Source organism: Meriones unguiculatus, chromosome 5 (genome assembly GCF_030254825.1).
Source record: "Meriones unguiculatus strain TT.TT164.6M chromosome 5, Bangor_MerUng_6.1, whole genome shotgun sequence".
Lineage (NCBI taxonomy): Eukaryota > Metazoa > Chordata > Mammalia > Rodentia > Muridae > Meriones > Meriones unguiculatus.
The window spans coordinates 49,565,494-49,586,083 of NC_083353.1; the positions used below are offsets into that span (position 1 = coordinate 49,565,494).

Consider the following 20,590-nt stretch of genomic DNA (forward strand, 5'->3'; position numbering starts at 1 on the left):
TGGTCATTCTACACCAATTAAGAATTCTCCACTGTGCCATTCCTCAACCCCTGGCAAACACCATTGCATTTTCCTTTCTTGAAAAATTACAGTACAGTACTCTCAGTTCCACCCCTAGATATACAGAAGCTTGTCATTTTGTGACTGACATGTCACTGGAAGTATGTATTCCTCTGTGGTGGACCTACACCTACAGGTGGCTTTCCTTCCTGTTTAAGCTGAGTAATAGCCCATGATATATAAAGGCCACATGTGGTTGGTACATTCATCTGCTTACGGACAGAGAGTTATTTCCATCGTGGCTGTGGTTAAGTGTTGTTAATATAAACAAGCAAGCATCTGAGACTTTGAATCAATTATTTTTCCATAACTATGAAAGAACTGTTGATGAATGATATGCGATTTTGTGATAATGCATCCATATTTAATTAGGTAAAATGCAAAGTGTTAAGGCTTATTAAAAAGTGCTATACAGTTTTGCTTAATGCACGGAGCACCCTAATCTGTGAAGTGTAACAGGTGTCCCCTGCTGACACCAAGCAGAAATGCGCATGAAGACATTTGGCTCAAATATCTACAGGTGCTGTAACACACATTTCAATGGAAGCAGTTTAACAAAGCAGGAGTCATTTGTTCACTTATCTGGAGGAGCATGAACACTAGGCTGGGATTCACCATCTGTCAGCGAGCATCTGTCAGTTGGCTCTTGAGTGAACTCGTCTTTCCCTCACTAGGTAAGCATTTGCTGTCCTCCCCACTAAGGATTGTAAGAAGACAACAATTCGTTTCTCAGTGTAAATGAACAGCAAGGGGCTGACAGTGGCGTAGCCATTGGAGATCATCATGTGGATACTGTGGCGGACTGGGTCACTATCCTGCATCAGTCTGGAGGCAGATATGATGCAGTCCAAACAGTACATCAGGATGAAGAAGTTCATGAGCAGCAGGATGGTCCTGGTGGCCCTTTGCACTGGGGACACTTTTGCAGAAAGGCTGGTTCTGTGAAAGTGCTGAGCCTGTTTCTTGTGTCTGCACAAGAGAGCCACCATGTACCCACTGCAGAGGGCCATGAGACCTAGAAAGAACACATCTCGAAATATCCTCAGTATGGAAAATAAGGGTCTGCTGCTATACTCCATAGGTAAAATAATGCAAGATTCTGTGACAAATATGAGACCATGTGAGGTGACATTGTACTTAGTAACATAGGAGAAGGAGAACTGAGCACCACAGGACATGTAGAAGGCCCAAAGCACGAGAAGAGGGCACAGGCTCTGCTGTGGGGATTTAGGTTTGAACTTTGCCAGACAGGAGCTTCTGGGGCTGAGGATGATGGCCTGAAGGATGCTCAGCAGGCAGGTGGCACAAAGAGAGAGGCCCCTCAAAAGACTGTACAAGTGGAGCAGGGAGTTACACTTGATGTCATTCCACATATTCTGAGATGCAAGAATGTCAGCAGCTGCGAACCCAATGACTGTTAGCATCCCAAGGTGGATGAGGGACAAGACACTGATGAGTGGGTCAATGATCCGGAGCTTGCGTTCAAGAAGGAACTCAAAAAGGTGGAAAAGGAAGAGAATAATGTTGAAGGAGATCCCAAAGCCTACCTCAGAGAAAAATGTATAATGTGTCAACAACTCCATAAAAGGTCTTGATTCTTCTCATTGTATGAGACAAGGAACTAGAGTAAACATCTGAGAAGAAAGGCAAGAGAAATTATTCACCACAAACAGTAACAGCAACATTGGTACCAAACACTATTGCCTTTAGGAATATTCGTGGACCCAGCCCAATACACCCTCAGTACTTAAGTTTTCCTGAGGGCCAAACTCCCTCATTGTCAGTCATGGCTGGATTATGTACCTATTGATGGGCTCCCTTGCTGCTTCAAGTTTCCTGTGCATTAAAATTATCATGTATTATAGAAATGATTCCCTACCACTGCCTCATTTTGAGTTTTTTGGGGGCATTGCCTGGTTTTTGTTTTTTCATCTTGTTAGGTATAGGAAAAGTTTCAAAAGTTTTGATTATTTCCCCATTCTGTTTCCGTTGCTGCACTAAAACACCATAATCAAAACTGGCTTAGAGGAGGACAGGGTATATTTGGCTTAACTCTCAGGTCATAGTCCACAGTTCATGAGAGGTGAAGTCAGGAGTACAAAGCAGATAGTCAGGTCACAGCCACAGTCAAGAGCAGAGAGAGGAGGCTGAAGCCAGAGCTTGGAGGTTAAGAGCTCTGGCTGGTCTTGCAGGGCCTTTGAGTTCAGTTCCAGCACCTAAGTCAACTGGCTCACATCTACCTGTCAGTCCAGTGCCAGCGCATGGATGACCTCATCTGGCCTCTATGGCACCTGCGCTCACTCCCATACAATGCAAACAAATAAGTAAAAATAAAAGTAAATAAATCATGAGTTAATTTATATTAGAAATGTTGATGAAGACGTTAGATAGAGTATTTCCTGTAAAATACTTGTGTGGCCCAGAGAGACGGCTCAGTAGTAAGCACACATTTAGAATACATGTTTACATGCCTAATTCTGCCCTCTGTGAGCACTGCACATGCAAACAGCACACTGATATACACACAGACATAACACAGACACACTTCAAATAAGTAAATACAAAACAATTTAAGATTCCTGTTTATGTTTTCATTCACATTTTTAAACAGGAAGACAATGTTGCTATAAATTTGTCCCCTCATGTATGGAAAAGGAATTTCATCAGAAAGTTAAGGATTATAAGGTGCTTGCTTTCTGTAGCTTATTCTGTGTCCATGTACTTAAGGATCCATAAGTTCCCCAGAGAAGTGGGATGTGTTTAGCACCCATGAACAAGTTATGCTATTTAAAGTTTCAGAACTGAGGTAGATAATTGGTAAAAATCTGGACAAGTGGACTTCTCTTCCATTTTAATTGGCATAGATATTTTGCTTAGATGAGAGGTACAGTATCTTAGTTCAGCACATCTGTGTGTCCTGCTCTGACCAAGTCAGGATAATTTCCACCTTTTCAAATACTGTCATTTCTCTTTTCTTTGTGTTCCTTTGGAACATGCAAGCACTTGGTGTGGACAACAGCTATGCTGCAGTGCTCTAAGACATAAGCACCATGACCTCACACAGCCTCTGCTCTGAACCTACCTTTCAGTCCTGTTCCACTGTCTCTTTCTGGCCTTGACTGACCAATCTTCTTGCTATTTTGTGTAATCAGCTTTCATCTTGACTGAGAACAGACAGTTTGCTCCCATCAAAAGCTCAGCAAAGATGTCAATCAAAGACATTTATCTGTTCCAGTCTTTAATGGGTCACAGTTAATCACTAGGACCCAGCAAAACCTTTGTGACATGCATGGATTTTAGTACATTTGTTTAATAAAAGGTAAAATAAATATTGATAGTATATTGATTGCAAAATTATACACTGGAAATATCATAAGAGTAACTTCAGATCTGGCTCCCTGCTCCTTTACCTCATTTTAAACACATGTGATTTACAGACATAGCAATATAAACCTCATACCATCCCAAACTTTACTTACTTGTGAATCAAAGGTGCTGGGTGCTGTCATTTTCAGTGTGTTTTGGCTAACTGCCCTTACAGATATTAAGGGAGAGGGTTGCCTGGGTGCTGTGGGCTTACAATAATAATTATGATTTGTGAGTTTATTTTATAATTACTTTAAAACCACTGCAAAGTTTTTTCTACAGGTTAAATTCACAGATACAACAAAGGGAAAACTAGCCATTTTCTCCAGAGTACAGTCCAGACACACTCTGTTGGCATCCTAGGCACCAATTCACCTTCCTCAATGCAGCCCCAGGAAAAGGTGCAGAAAAATATTCCAAACTAAACCATCAATCATTTTCCTCAGGAAACATGTCTCACATCTGTAAACATCATGGCTCATTAAAAGAAAGGCATATAATGACTCCTGAGCCAAAACACCACTGTTTTCTTTAAAAAAAAAAAAAAAAGGACTTTAAAATGTTTCAATTTTACTTCATGTGTAAGTGTAGTTGCCTCCTGATTTGCTGAACTGTCCCTTGCCTAGCCACTGTGTCCTGCACCAACAGTGCATTTTGCACATGGAGAAATCACACTCTTTCTGCCTCTGCTGCTCTGAAGAAAGGGAAGGAGATCACAGTCACAGAAAATGAATTTCTGAAATGTCACATCTGATTAACCCGCATCTGGGAATTTTGTGCACTGGGATGGAGGCGTGGGGCTATGCAGGCAGATTAGAAAGCATGCCCAATATAGAAAAAGAAGCAGCAAGGAGAAATCTGCAGTTTCATTGGTGAGAGCCAGCAGCGAAGGCTGGACCTCACAGCAAAGTGGTGCTAAAAGTCCCATCACACAGGGATCAAAGAGCAGTCTCTTCAGTTCCACAGAGTAGCATCCCATGAGAAGCTAAGTCCTTCACCATCCTGTGAGACATAGAACCTCACATGGCCCCAAACTAGGGACACATTTCATAGACAGTGGACTTGATGCAGTGGTCAGGACAGAAGCAGAGAGCAGAAAGCCCTAACAGACCCTGCTCCAAGTTTGGTCACTTATGACCTTTCTGCTGGGCAGAATCAAGGGTGAAGGCTGGAGGACAGGATGTCTGTCTTCTCCTCTACAGCACGGGTTCAAACATATCTGTTTCTGAATGACAAGATGGTGTGTAGTGTGGTTTTTCATGTCCAGAATCTTGCCCACAAATACTTTGGTTTGCCATGATCGTGTTGCCTGACAGCAGCATGTCACACCATCACCACCTAAGGTGAAGCAAAACTGGGCAAAGGGCCTGAGAGGTGTGGCTGTACTTTATGTGGTTTGGATTGGACTGCAGTTAAATGGAGAACCTGTCCTTCCTATGGCACTGTTCTGCTTGGGAAATTAGGGACACTGGCCAGACATGGCTGGCACCATAGTGAAGGCAAGACAACCACCAGCCAGGTGTAGATGCTGCATGCAGAGATACCGTGGAAGAGCTGCAGTCCAGGATGCTATGAGCCAACATCTGGGAGGGTTCAATTAAGGACCAGCAGCTCACTCCAAAGACAGCTAAGAAATGTTCACTGCATTTGTACATGGATAGGATTGTGAGGTACAGCTTAGGGCCACACATGTAGTTACAATAGTCATAATAACCACTATTAAAAATCTCTTTGTAGAAGTCAGTGGAAAGAAAATACTCTGTAAACATAGAGAAATAAGAAGACCTAGAGGAGTGCCCCACAGACTCCAGCTGTAGACACTGGTTCCTGCCACAGCCCAACCTGCCTCCCCCACCACCCAGTGACGCCTCCTGAGCAGCTGTGACCCCCCTGCCAGTGTTCTCATTGTCTCAAGGACAAGGGAAGTAGGTCAGTTGCTGTCCATCTCTTCACATAGGTTCTTCAAAAGATGAGGTTTGGGGAAAACCAAGTAGAGGCAACAAGACAGGGTGGGGCTCAATTGTTCAAAGTTTCCTGGAACTAAGTGATAGTTGGGCATTTCTATTCTAAAAACAATTACAAGGAATATTTATTCAATGGCTAGAACACAGAAAAGATTAATGGACACAGGTATCATTTCCATTAGGACCACATTCACTGTTTAGTGGACAATCATTGTCCTGGCTGCCTCATCATCACAGCCACTCAGTTGACCATTCCAATAAGCAGAGCAAGGTGAAGGGATGACATACAATTAAACAGGGAATGCAAAGGTTCTTAAGAAATTCTAGTAGGTAAAAGTCAGTGAGGAGCTGACTGTTAGACAAGGTTTGAACATACAGCCCATTTCCCTTCCTAAGGCTTTTAGTGCCTCTAAGTACTCACACTACAGAAACCAGTGTATCAACAATGATCCTTTTATAGTACATAAACAACAGAAGTGAAATTAAGTGTATTTGTTTATATTCGAAATTAAAACCTCACCTCCTCAGAAGATGGGCACAAATGAGCAATTCTGAAAACCTTTAGAAATTATACCAAACAACTTATGGACGATAAAGTGAAATTGGTAATTTACTTTAGAAAAGTAAATAGAAGTTAAAATTAACTGATATCCTATAAAAGTGAAGTAATTTTAGGACCTTAAGCAATTGAACATCCTGGGAAGAAAATGTGTCACAGCTCAGGTCTCCTCCACAGATGTGAGAACCTCCCTGCCTCCCAGTGCTCCTCTTCCCACAGCCTGCCTGGGTCCAGGCCACCTCCTGACTGTGCACTTGGGTGCAGAGCACTTACCCAGATGGACTCTGTGCAGAGGATATCTTGCACAGCATCGGTGAAGGGGTTTTTAATGCACCTCTGCAGCCTATAGTTGTAGCCACTGTCACTGACAAGTTCCCGCTGAAGAGCATGGAGATCTGGCCTCCCAGGGGAGCATCTTCCCCATGGAGATGACTCTACTGTCTTGATCAGCAGCTGTCTGGGGAGAGCAGAGCACAGACTTTTCTCCAAGTTTCCTTGCCACATCTGCTTGACAGATCAGGTCACAATGTCGTCAATCCACTCTTGCTAATTTCCCCTCAGACCAAATGAGTCCAAACTAACCTTCTACTCGCAATTCCTGTGCTATATCCAGAGAGTACTGGAGACTTAAGGAACTAAGCAATTATTAAAAACAAAATAAAACAAAAGAAAAACAAAACAAAAAACACCCAAAGACTGCCTGGGGTTGTAGCACAGTGGTAGAGTACTTGATTGCCAAGTGCTAGGCTCTGGGTTATGTCCCATTACCACATCATAAGTAAATAAGTAAATTAATAAAGAAATGAGCCATATAGGCTTAAAAACCTCCCAAAGACTATAATATGTACTGTTTAAGATTCCACACAAGGCACCCAGTGGGAGTGGAACCCTCAGAGGAAAGGAACGACACCCATTAAGAGATACCCAGCTCATGCCAAGGAGGGAGTCCAAATGCTGCCACAGTGGCTCCATGAACATGTTAATGTGCATACAACAGAGCTCAGCTGGGAGGGAAAAGCCCACACCTCTTCCCCGAGGGTGCTGGCTTCTGTCCTACTCTCTGGAACAGGCCATTTGCCATCCAGTTGCCATCTGGGTTCCTGAAAGACTTCTGGGGCTGGTGTGGCAGAGGAGGTGGCCTTTGTCTCCCTTCTTTATGAAGCCATTGTTCTCTGGAGGAGAGGGAGAGAGATACCAGCACACATTCCAGGCCAACCGCGAACCTGCTGTGTGACCCTGGGGGGCTGAGTCCACCTTCCTGAATGTTCATTTCTCTGAGATCTTAAAAATAGATGCTTATTTTTGAGTGTTTTGCAGGTGTGTATGTAAGTGCACTGCGTGCTTGATCCTTTTGAACTGGAGATACAGACTTTTTGAGAGCCTCAGGTGGGTGCTGGGAACCAAACTGGGGTCTCCCCCAAAGAGCAACCAATGCTCTTAACTGCTGAGATTTGCCTCCAACCCTTGATATAAAAAATCTTTTATTGTTAAATATTCAATGTGCATTGTCTTTTGTGTTCATATAAATCCTAGAATGTATTTCCTACTTCTGTGAAGAGTGACTTTGTAATTTTTACGGAGATTGCATCCAACTGTGGACTGCTTTTGATAGTACAGTCATTTACACCATATTAACCCTATCAGTTCAGGAGCATGAAGGAGGGTACTTTCTTTATTCTAGCGTTTTCTTTATTCAGTGTTTAAACATATTTTCATTGAGTAAGTTTCACCTCCTTGTGTGGGTTTACTCTGAAGATGGTTACTATTTAATTTTTTCATTTACTCGAGGTTCCTTTGAATGGGACTGTTTCTTTCTCAACAGGTTTGTTATCACTACACAGAAAATGCACACACACACTCACACACACACACTTATGTATCCTGCTACTTTGTGGAGCTTTGTGTCACCAAAAAGTTCCTTTAGGGTCTTATGGACACTGAGGATCATGTTATCTGCAAATAGCTGTACTTCTCCATTTGTATTTCCATTATCTCATTATTATGTCTTATGCCTATAGCAGAGACTTGAAAGACTGTAGTAGGTAAGAGTGGAGAAAGTGCCACCTTTTTCTCATTCTTGATTTTTAGTGGAAATGCTTGAGTTTCGCCAATTTAAGATAACATTGAGTATAAAGTTGTCAATAGAGACATTATTATTATAAGGCAATATGTTCATCTATCACTGTCTCTAACAAAATGTTGTTAGACTTTCACAGAGGCCTTTTCTGCATGTATTGACATGATCCAATGGTTTCTCTTTATGAGATCTCTTTCTTTTGGGGGGGGCCCTATCTCTGTCCATTAACTAAAATATCCTGGGAAGCAGGTCTCAGACATTGTCATCTCATCAAAACTAGGATCTAGCCACAAGTCCAGAGCACTTGTTAATGTCCAGTAGTCCAGAGTAGGTCAGAATGGATGTCAAGCTTCGACCTGTTACACACTGATGGAACTGAGAAGATTGCTGGCCTCAGAGAGCCTTTGTTACTGGTTTGTCAAACTGGGAGGGAAGTGGTTACTTCTCAGGGTGTTGGGGATTTGAGCAAGTAGTAGACAGTAGGTGTTTAATACTTCCTAAATGCTTCCTAAGAAAGCCAGGAGTAGACTTCTTGTATTCTCACCAGAGGACAGCCTGCAGGAAAGCTCTTTTTCCTGGCCCATGGTGGACACCTCAGACAGATGTCTGTCAGTGAGTGTGGATGTTGTCACCGTAGACAAAGATGGAAGGAGCAAATACCAGCTTTTCCTGCTCTCTGCTTTTGACTCAGGATAAGACTTACATTTTCCACCATTCTCAAGGATAAGATAGCTCTTGTCCTTGAGAGCTCTGAGGAAGCCAACATTTGGTTTACACAACTCCCCTTGTCCTTCTCTTGCAGAGCTGAATCAAGTAAGATTTTGAAATGGAGACAGGATTCTGGTCCATGGTGACCTGTTTTAATACCATAGCAGAACACACTGCCATGTGAGGGATTATTCCTCCAGAGCCAAGAAAATCTCTTAGTTTTAGTTCCTCCCCCTAACCTTCTCCCAGACCCCAACTAAAGATCACCAGGCATTGACTTTCCTCACTGCCCTCTTTTCTTGTTTTTTTTTTTTTTTTTTGTGTGTGTGTGTGCTTAGGCTGTGAAAAAGAATCTAAACCCAGAAGACCAGCAACCTGTCTCACTAATTCCCTCCTTAGAGCTCATAGCCTTTTTGGATAGAGGCACAACAGACTGCTGAGCCCTCTTCTGAGCCTAGTCCAGGCTCTGGCCTCCTCAGAAGGCTCCTTGGCAGAAAGTCTGTTCCATAGTTATCAGTGCTGAAGTTCAAGATCCCTGGACATCCTTGGCTCTCCTATGCCTTGTCTCTAGATCCACAAATGCTGTTCAGAATGACAACAGTAAGAGAAGGAATATGAAATAGCTTGGCATTGTTGACACAGCCCAGCAGCCCTGAATTTGTCATGGTGCAGAAATCATCAATTGAATTACACAATAACCTTATAAATGCAGGAGGTCAGGCCAGAAACCCACAACAGGAACCTTGAGACAAGAACTGGAGCAGAGGCTACAGAAGAACACTGCCTGCTTACTGCCCTTGCTCCTGCTTGCTTGCTCTCTCTTACCACCTGTTCAAGGATGGCACCTTCCACACTGAGTGGAACCTACCACATCCATCATGAGTTAAGAAATTATCCTGCAGATTTGCCCACAAGACAGTCTGATGGAGGATTGAGGTTCTTTCTTCCCAGATGACCCTAGCTTGTGTCACCTTGATAAAAATTCTGTAGCAGAGCAGTGCAGCCCACTTCCATATACTATGTGAGAGGACCTTGCAGCATGCTTTGAAGGGACCAAAGAAAATCTCCTAGTTAGCTCCAGTAGTCAACTTGATACAGTGACCTGAGGGAGTGTAAATAAGAGAAGTTGTTGTTTTAAAAACAAAACAAAATCCCAATCATTTGAGTTTACCAATAAAGAGTCAGGAGCCAGATGCTGGGGTGAAAACCTGCTAGCTCAGAGGAGCAGCTCACCTTACTTCAACAAAGTCCCAGAAGGATAAAGCCCTTTGTTCTCAGTTCACGTCCCAGAGGAAAAAGCTCTTCCTATTCAGCTCATGTCTCAGAAAGAAAAAGCCCTTCTTACTCATCTCATGTTTCAGAAGGAAAAAGCATTCTTATATTATTCTTATGTTGTCTTACATACCCTCCTTCTCAATGTGCCTCCTATCAATTTAATCCCTGTCAGCTGGTTGCTTGCTTTGCCACTTGACCTAGGGTTAACTTGAGTTAATCCAGTATACAGAAAGCTCTTGGATTATAGCTGTGTTCTAGTGTTGAGTCACACCACAAGAACTTGTTTATAATGCACAGAAAGCTCTAGGATCAAAGACTGAGCCACACCACAATTAGAAACAAGTATTCACAGATCACAGCCCCAGGACTCACAATAGAATAAAATACCCTCCAACAAAAGGTAGTTAAGAAAGCCAGGGATAGAAAGCAGGTGGGCAGCCTTCCTCTTGGATTCTGCTTCAGTTCCTGCTTGAGCTCCTGCCCTGGCTTCCCTCACTAATGGCCTATAGCCTGTAAATTGAAGCAAAATCTTATCTCTCCAAGTTGGTTTTGCTCACAGTATTTCATCACAACAGGAAAGCAAACCAGGACATGGAGCAACTTGAATGATGATGGTGGGTCTTAGCTTGCTCCCCCAAAATAATAATGTAGTCATAAAAGACTTTTGAAATATTGGTCATTTAAAGAAGTATTTCCATAAAACATCCTTCGTAGTGAGAACCACTGTAAGTATAAAAATACAGCTCCTTTTAGTGCACAGTGTCAAAACTGAAAGCCAGGTGGAACTCTGCATGCAGTGGTGGGAGAACATCATTGTTTAGTTTTGCTCCCTTTTCTCTGGGTCCAGTGTTAGGATATTGTGGAGCAAGGGTCTCACGGTGGTTTTCATAGGGCTTCCCAGAACTTGATGATTTTATTGGAATGACTTTCCACAGAGCATAGTGAAGATGACAGCAAGAATGTATTACAGAATAGCATGAGGCATTCTCAGTGGCAAAAATGAGCAATGGCTGGATCCATCATGGAGGAAATCACTGTGCAGGGCTGAGCACCAAAGAGCCCATTGTTTGACTGTACATGTGTAGGTAGACTTCATACTTTCCCAAAGCCCCAGGAATAGAAGGCTCCTTTTGGTTCACGGTGCTGACATGCCCATCTACATTTATCCTTAAGGAAGTGGATCATAGTATGTCCCTGTTCCTTAGTAAATAACTCCCTTCTAGGTACTTTGTAATCTATCAAGATGACAGGTTACTACCAGTTCAGAAATGCAAGTACCTTGGTAGAGTCAGATGCACCTTTCATAGCAAACTATTTTGACTCAAACTCATGTCATAGCAACTTTAACAGAATCACAGAAAGAAAATGATAATACCCATATAAAAACAGACATCTTTAGCACCTGAAAATAACCTCCCTTTACTGGGCCTGAATCCCTGCTACCTATGTTTCCCTCTATTTTGTCTAGTCTGAATTTATCCTTTCATGGAGTTCTTTTGTATTCTAAGGAAAAAGAGTTGTGGTACCTACTCTCCCCCACCTTAGAATTGGTGTGCTAACAAGGACACATGGTGGGAGATTCGAAACTGGCTTTGAAGGAAAGGATAGGACCAGGCATTATGGCAAGTCCTGAAATAGTCTGTCTATTACTCCACAAACCAGCCAAAACCTTATCTTTTGGGAAAGTGAAGTAATGTTCTTGGAGACAGACATTCTTTATCCTGTTTTTCCAAGCTGGAACAAAACTCTTCCAGCTATGGTCTCTGTTTCCTGGTATGTTTGGTGGTGGAAATTACATGGGTTGGTAACTTAGCATCAGGTTCAGTTCTGGATTTTACAAACAGTTGATTAGGTTGGTGGCTCTATCCTTACTGACCTTTGGACCTGTGATCTCTGACTACTGCTTATTAGATGGAGCCTCCACATTTCTAACCTGCTGGAGAGTGATCAGATTCTTCCTTCATTCCTGTCCTTGCTTTCATCCCTCAACTTGCTAACATATACTTTAATGTTGTCGTGTAGTGAAGCCTCATCTGATACTGTTGAGCCTTGTCCTGAGCCACGTCCTTGCACAGCTTGGTTCCCAGAAGACTAAGGGTGGTGAGGAAATGAAGAAAGGACAGGCACGCAAGCACAGGCACACACACACACACACACACACAGACACACACACACATGTGCACATACACACAGAAGCTTGGATTGGCTGGGTTGAGATCTCTGTGCTGTGGATAGAGCACCCCAGAAGCTCAGTGTGTATATTGTATTATTGAAAAGGGAAGTGGTCTGCAATAGCAAACAGATTCACAAGGCCTCGGGTTATTGCAGAAGCTGGGAAATAAGGCAGGTTTAGTTAATCTCAGGCATGACTTCTCTGTAGGGAAGCAGTCTTCAGGTTGTAAGCTTCAGGGAATGGGGAAGATGTGGTGGATATTTTCTACACACACTGAGAACGTTCCTGTTTGGACCAGAGGAAGACTTTGCCATCCTCCTGAAGCCTCCTCCAGGGAAGGTTTTGCCCTTGACATCGGGTTTGAGACATTGGTCATTGACACAGCTCCGCCAGTGTCAAATAACACACATTGATTCAGGACTTCACTGGCTTTCTACGAAACCATTCATTAGGCAGGTCTTTCTTGACCTCTTGGAAATGTTCCAGTTCATTTGGCTAAAGGTACCATTGTGGTGGGAAAACATGGCAGCAAGCAGCAGGCATGGCAGCTGGAATAAGACACAGAGTGCACATCGTAAGAACCAAACATAAATCAGAGAGTGGACGGGAAGAAACAGTAGGATTTTAGGTTAACCCCACCCTAGGCCACTCTCATCTGCCCATGGCTGTCTCACCAAAGGCCAAGCTGTGTGTCTCTCCCTCAACATTTCCATATTATTTCTCTTTACATTTGCTTGTAAATGCCAGACAGTTCAAATCCTGAGGCAGAGCATCTCAAAATTGAGGCACACAGAACCAATATTACACGGAAACCATATTCTCTGTGTGAGTACTGACCCAGGGAAAGGCAGCCTGTTAACACTTTAGGGAGAACCTCAGAGCCATGGGAAGTCATGCGAGGACCAGCAGTTTTTCATCTCAGAGCAGACACAGCGAAAATTATGAAATGGTTTGGGACTAATTAGATCAGAGGTTCAAAGTGAGCAAAGTTAGAGTTGCCTGTCTGGTGCAAACTTTCTGATCCCTCCCGTAGGTATTGCAAGATAACTCAGATAAAGTCTGTGTTCAGCCCTCCCCAGATGGCTGTTATCAGGACACAGGGAGTAAGATCAACAGGCAGACAGGACACTGCGCTGGGACACCAGTTCTTCATGCTCCCCAGTGGAAACTTGTCACCTTCTATAGACACAGAAATGACAAATTTTTGACATGCATTAAAGGCCCCTTCACCTTAGCTGTGCAGGATCTCCTCAGGAGCAGAGTCCTCCCCTGCCATGTCCATCTGGGTAAGTGCTCTACACCCAAGGGCAGAATCCGAAGGTGGTCAGGTCCCAAACAGACTGTGGGAAAAGAAGAACTGGGCTACAGGAGGTTTTCAGCATCTGCAGAGAAGATGCCGAACTCTGACAGCCTCAGCACTGGGGACTATTTTTGCACTGGTAATGACCATGATTTGTCCTTAGGATATTCATTTTCTGTAATTTCTAAAATTCTGTAAATCCTAAAATTTTTCTTGCTTCCAGAATACTAATACACTTTTGAATTGCATGCATGTTGTTCTAATGTAAATGACTTTCTGTGTTAGCACTTCCATCACACAATCAATTTCCTGATTTATTCTTTCCTGCAGCTCTCCTCATGTTATCCAGGAAAGCTTAAACCCACAGCTTAATGCAATGTCCTCAACACTGTATCTGACTTCTGTGGTCTTAATAATTAAGAGGTTTGAATCTTTACAAGGAATTGAAGGTGTAGGTTCAAAGCCCCACAGAGGACAGCCCCACACTGTGCTGTGGTTCACTCCCAGTTCATCTATAGATCCTAGAACGCAGAGGCTGCCTTTAACCTGGGCTCTGCCCACTGGGATGTCTCAGGTAAGGGACAAGGTTGCCAGTTATGAGATGTCAAGTCCATGTTAAGCCTGGTGCTGGTTTCCCCTTTCTGGGTTCTAAGAACAGGAATTTATGACTCCTAGAGCCTGAGAGAGACAATTGCAAAGTGCTCATATAATGGATATATCTAGCTTTTGTTTCTCTCTCTAGGCCTTGTCTCTGCTCTTAGCTCTCACAGTTTCACAAGCTGAGTCTTTGCATAGGGTTAGGAACAGATGAACAGAAACCTATCTCCCTTTTTGTTACAAAGAGAGCATCAAAGCTGCTGGGCAAGAAGGATGTTATTCCTTGCTCCATCATGGAGACCACCATATCAAGGTTCTGTCAGGAAAAGCTTCTCTTGTAGGACAATTGGTTCCCTGTAGTAACAGCAGGCATCTGTGACAAAACTGTCAGGTCTGTGAGGAGGCTTCTCTGGGATCTCATTCCTTCGTTGTGCAATACTGCAACAGTCTCCCTGCAAGGTTGAGATCTGAGGACAATAAAAAGAGTTTTAGCTATTCCTTAGCCCAAGTATTTTTCGTGGTTTTCTGCATAACATCCACACAGCTCCTTTACTTCATGGCCTCTCTGGACACATCTCTTATACCTTCTTGTGATGGTTTGCCTCTTCTGAGGCTCTGGTGGCTTCTCCCCAACTGTTTCCTGAGCTTTCCAAGTAGAATTGTTAGAGAATACTGCCCAGTGTAACTCCGTTCTAAACACAACCTACTTGGATGAAGCAGAGCTAGTCCCACCTTCCAAACCCCTCTGTGCACTGCATGGGGATGCAGAGCTGGGGAGGAGAGTGATGTGACACTGTAAAGGTGAGCCGTGTGATGGTGATGAACATGAACACACAGCTTCAAAAGCATGAGGGTGGACAGGTTCTGCTCAGCCCAGACATAAACATGCTCTTTACACAACCTCTCAGCTTCCGGGAATGGGCAGTTTGTACCCAAGTTGTAGAGGAGGGCACAGACATCACTCCCTGCCTTTCTCCTCCCTGGCTTCAGTGTACCCACAGGGCCACAAGCACCCAGCATGCAGTGGCCTCTGCAGAGGGGGTTCCTGTCCCCTTTCCACTCTCTATTTCCCTCCAGGTCATAAGCTCAGGCCACTGCTGTGCTAAACATTGGTCACTTGTTTACAGGCCTCTTTGTGATGTCATGGATCTCATGCTGTCCATGATTCAGGTAACTGAGGGATGACACAGTGTCTACAGTCCTGGTTTCCTGACTCCATGCAGAACAGGGGGCTTTAACCTTGTTGCCCTGAGCAGATGAAGCCTTCATAGTTGCTTTAACAGGGGATGTTCAAGAATCTTATGGATATTTCTTGCTCCAGGTGTATTTTGTTCTCCTGTTCTACCCTCTAAGCCTTTCCTTCCTTGTCCCCAATGTGGCCTCTTCACAGGGAACCTATTATACAAATGCAGGTCCTTTTTCTGTGTACCAAACACCAATTTTTTTTCTGCAGGAAACCTGATAGACCAGGCTATAAAAACTAATTTTAGGGCACAGTGCAATTGAATCCCAAGGACACACATGGCTGTGGCAGCCTGAACTGTTGTGCAAAAGGCTTTTCTTACGTAATTTTTCTGATGGTAGGAAGTCGCTGTCATGTTCTCTGATCTCCTGTGCTGGGCTAATAGGCATTCATGTGAGCACTACCATCTAGGAAGAGAGACAAGGTAAACCCTTTCAGCAGTTTTTCTATGAAGGGTTTGTAGTCACCGCAATGCTTTGTATACAAATGATGCATTAGCCCAGAATTTTCTATAGACATTCACATAGACACAGTTGAGGGGGTTGCAAATCCTGGAGCTGGCAGGTGGCTCAAGGCTGTTGTTTGTCTCACTCCACACAAGCTGGTGCTCACAGTTTATGACATGGTGTCACTCTCCTCAGCTTTTTCTGCAGAGAGGAAGCAACTGTGAACTTTCACCTCCACAGTAACAAGGTTCTGCAGTGCCTTCAAAGCAATGATCTCCTGAAGCCATGATGCCATGAATATGGCTGAGGATCCCAAGCTCCTGAGATGTCCTGGCTTCCCTAAGCGATATACATTTTACAGGGCTGTATTTACTGAAATCACCCTAAAAACAGCACAGCCTGCACCCAACTCTACAGATGTTGACAACCCTCTCCCTGGGTTGACAATGTCATGTCTTTGTAAAAATCAGTTCCTCAACCTCTCCTTCTCCCTCTCCTTTTCCCTCTTCCTCTTTCTCTTCTCCCCTAGCTCTAATGTTTGTGTGCGTATGTATTTATGTGTGTGTTTGTATTCACTTGAACAAAAAAACCTGCATCATAAAAATGATAGGAGAGAAACATGTATTAGGATTGTTTTGTTAGTATCTGCTAATGAATGCATATATTTCGAGGTTTTTAAACTTTTAAATCTTTGCCAATGTGTACTTTATCTTCCATGAAATGTGTCTTTCAAACCCACGGCTACCATTATGGGTGCACACAGGTCACAAGCTGATGTTCAGGTTGAGCGCCAGTGCGCACTGCTGTTCTTTGTCCTGAAGGCTTCATTACTGATTATTTTTCTGGGGTTATCATGGCATAGACTCAACCACATTGGCTGTGTGCCTTAAACTGTTATTCTATGTCACCTGTTGATGAAACTGAATTTTTCCCCCTCCTCTTCCTTTTCTTTCCTGGTCCTTCCTTCTCCATCACCTGTGTCTTCTCTTCATTGAGACTGAGGTCAGGGAGGAGCCCTTGCATTATGACAAACTCCACAGGTTCACAGAAATTAAAATCTGAAGAGCTTAATCATGACTCTCTGGGCCTGGTGGCCACTAATCTTTTGAAGAACTAGCTTTCTGTGTTGCTATTATAGAGCTTTTAGGTGAGGAAGCCCAAATTATCAACTGTTATTATCACGCATTTATTTTCAGCTCTGAATTATTCATTCTTTTCAAGTGTTTATGAATTTTAACATCTTCCCTCTTCCCTCATTTTATAAATACTTCTTTGAATTTTAAGCTTATAATATAATGATGTAATATGTCCTTTCCCATTCCTCCCTCAAAACCCATCCAAATATCCTTCCCATGCTGTCCTCCATCCTCATGGGCCATTTTTCCTCTAATTATCATTACAAACATATATAGTCTCAGATGCATAACTGCGACCTGCTCAGTCTGTATAGTGTGACGTGTTTGCCTGTTTTCAGGGCTGATAATTTGGTTTTGGACTGCCAGTTTGTGTGCTCTTCCCTGGAGAGGACTGTTGCTCCTGCTCTTAGCATTCCTTAGTCTCCTGTAGTTCTTTGAGAAGGGCTGAGCAGTGGTTTTCTTGTACCTTGTCATGTCTAAGTGTTGTTGTCCTTGTTTAGCTCAGGTTTAAGCAGTCATGTGCGTAAGGTTATTGCTGTAGCTCCTTAACAACTACAGGGAGACACAATCTCACAGTGAATTCCCTAATCCCCTGCTTTCAATCTCTCCATGCCATCTTCAGAAACAATGTTCTCTGAGCTTTGCTTGCCGGAGTTCTTTGGTAGATGGGTCCACCGAGACTGGGATCCACAACTCTCCATGTTGATCAGTTGTGGTTTTCTGTACTGATCTCTGTCCCCTGAAAAAGAGAAGTTTTCTTGTTGAGAGGGGAGGGTTACACTCATCTGTGGATATAAGAACAAATACTTAGATCATTTAAAACATTTTTTCTACTTGTCAATATACTGTATTACAGTGCAATATGGTCAGAAAAATTATGAAGTTATTTCATTTCACACCCTTGATTTTCAGTTGATAATTCTTTACTGTGTATCTGGAAAACTTTTTACAATATTATATACTTTGTGTGTATTTAATCATCATTAAAAGAAATGATGAGCTCTACATAAAATACCCACTGAATTTCCTACATCCATGAAGTCTGGCAAAGTCCCCTACAACTTGGAGGCGATGGAGACCTAAGACTCTTGTGGAGCCCATCCCTCAACACTGGGTGGACATTTTTCATTTAATTGTGACCTTAGAATGAGATGGTCCTAAGTCTATTGTAATTGTAGTTTTGTTTACTACCCTGATTTTACCTGTCAAAAGAGGGAAAAAAAAGGAAAATGCTCACCCGGAACTCACACCATACTGGATCTCATGGCTGGAGATTAAATTCATAGTTTGGAGGCAGAGTCACTTAGAAGAGTTCAGAGAAAGGCCAGAATTTCAAACTCTCTGGAAAGGGAACTTGGCTCCATCATTCTAGCCTTTTGGTCATTTTTGTCTTTTCTGTTTCATGCAGGGAAGGAGTTGATCAGTCATTCACAGAGCTGCATTCTGTCTCCCAGGCCACTGCATGAGAAAACCAGCAGGTCACCTATACAGAGATCACTCTGTGCCAGAAACAGTTCCATGCTTGGTGTGTATATAGCATCCTCACATCTAGGGGCTCCTTGACTGTGCATATGCTCCAGAGTTGCTGACTGGAGCTCATCTTCTGAGTGCTTATGGTCACACTTCGAAGAAATGGCAGAGAGTCAGTAGGATTCAATTCAGAGTCCAAACTGGTAATTATTTTTTCTGGAGGTTTATTAAGAACATTTGGCTGGGCAGCGGTGGTGCATGCTTTGAATCCCAGCACTTAGGAGGCAAAGGCAGGTGGATCTCCGAGCACTAGGACATCTCTGTTTACAGAGTGAGTTCCAGGACAGCCAGGACTACATAGAGAAACCCTGACTTGAAAAACCGAGAGAGAGAGAGAGAATAAGAGGAGGAGGAGGAGGAGGAGGAGGAGGCAGAGGTAAGGGGGACAAAGGGGAGAGAGAAGAAGAGAAAGAGACAAAGAAAATTAATGAATAATGAATGAATGAAAAAGAAGGTGAATGAATACTTGGCCAGCAGGGAAGAGGGCACTGAGATAAACGACCCTGTGCACGTGTGTCTGACAATCAAGTGAGATGCAGCTATTACCCCTTAATAAACCAAACATGTGGACCAGGAGAGGAAAATTTTTTATAACTAGTGGAAATGTTTAATGTACAAGAAAGTTTGTATTCTGAGACAGCCCTACAATGGTCCGCACAGTTCAGTTTCGCTTGAGAAGCATCAGGACAGTGGGGACAGTGGTGGCTGTGGGATGGCCTCAAGGGGGTGTGAGCTGGAGCTGAGTTCTTCTTGGATGAGGTGGAATTGGGATGAATTGACACCTTGTTGCCATCTCAGTGTTGGTGGGTAATGCTTCATTACCAGTATTTGTAATGAAGAGTTTTCTCTTTTCTCCTCAGACTTTTGATACTTGCAAATATACACACAATGAATAAAGCCAGCATACTCCACACTAACACAAACATTAAAATCACCTTGTTCTCTGAGATGAGTTTTGGGATCTCAGCCAACAGCATCCTTTTCGTCTTCCATCTCTGCATGCTCATTGCTGCACACAGGCCTAAGCCCATTGATCTCGCCATTGGTTTCTTGGCCCTGACCCAACTACTGATGCTGCTAACTATGGGACTCATAGCTGCAGACATGTTTATGTCTCAGGGAAGGTGGGACCCCACCACATGCCAATCCCTTTTCTATCTACACAGGTTCTTGAGGGGCCTCTCCCTTTGTGCTGCCTGTCTGCTGAATGTCCTCTGGACCATCATCCTCAGCCCTAGAAGCTGCTGTTTATTCAAGTTTGAACATAAATCTCCCCATCACATCTCCTGCGCCCTTTTTCTTTGCATTCTCTATGTGTCTTTTAGCAGTTACCTCCTGGTATCAAATAGTGCCATCCCCAATTCGACCTCAGATAATTTTATGTTTGTTACTCAGTCTTGCTCACTTCTACCCCTGAGTTACTCCAGACAAAGCATATTTTCCACACTGTTTTTCTTCAGGGAAGCCTTTTTTATCAGTCTCATGGTCCTCTCCAGTGGGTACATGGTGGCTCTCTTGTACAGACACATGAAGCAGGCCTGGCATCTTCACAGCACCAGCCTTTCTCCAAAGGCATCTCCAGAGCAAAGGGCCACCCAGACCATACTGCTGCTCATGAGCTTCTTTGTGTTTCTCTGCATTTTGGAGACTGTTATCTTGCAAACAAGAATGAAGTTCAAAGATGGCTTGCTACTTTATTCATATTCTTGTGTCCCATAGCTATGCCACAGTCAGTCCCCTTGTGTTTATTTGCACTGAAAAGCGTATCATTAAATTTTTGAGGTCAGTGTGGGACAGGAAAGTAAATATCTGATTATTCAGGAATGGGTTTCATCCCTTAATACAATTTAATATGTTGTCATCAGAGCTATGATCATGACATAGTAGGAACATTCCAAGGTTTAAACTGATATGTAAAAACATCCTTTTCCCATTATATCTGTTTACTCTGTTTGTGGATGGCAAGTATGTAAAAGAAGATTAAACTGCATTCCCACTCAGATATCATATGAGGTTTATCTTTCTCCATGGGTTTTCCAAGGAGATCTGTGAGATGTCTCTCACCTGACCTGTGTTAGCACATTACTTTTTATTATTTATTTATTTATTGAGGATTTTGAGGCAGGGTTTCTCTGTATGGCCCTGGCTATTCTGGG

General features: G+C 43.2%; 1 protein-coding gene and 1 pseudogene across 1 annotated transcript; one reads left to right on the forward strand and one right to left on the reverse strand.

The window, feature by feature from the left end:
• Positions 1-695: 695 nt before the first annotated feature.
• On the reverse strand, positions 696-1,665 carry LOC132654149 (vomeronasal type-1 receptor 90-like; annotated as a pseudogene).
• A 17,657-nt stretch (positions 1,666-19,322) lies between these two features.
• Positions 19,323-20,153, forward strand: LOC132654057 (vomeronasal type-1 receptor 44-like). Its single transcript, XM_060383339.1, has one exon. The coding sequence runs from the start codon at positions 19,323-19,325 to the stop codon at positions 20,151-20,153; it is 831 nt and encodes a 276-aa protein (XP_060239322.1).
• The last annotated feature ends 437 nt before the right edge of the window (positions 20,154-20,590 follow it).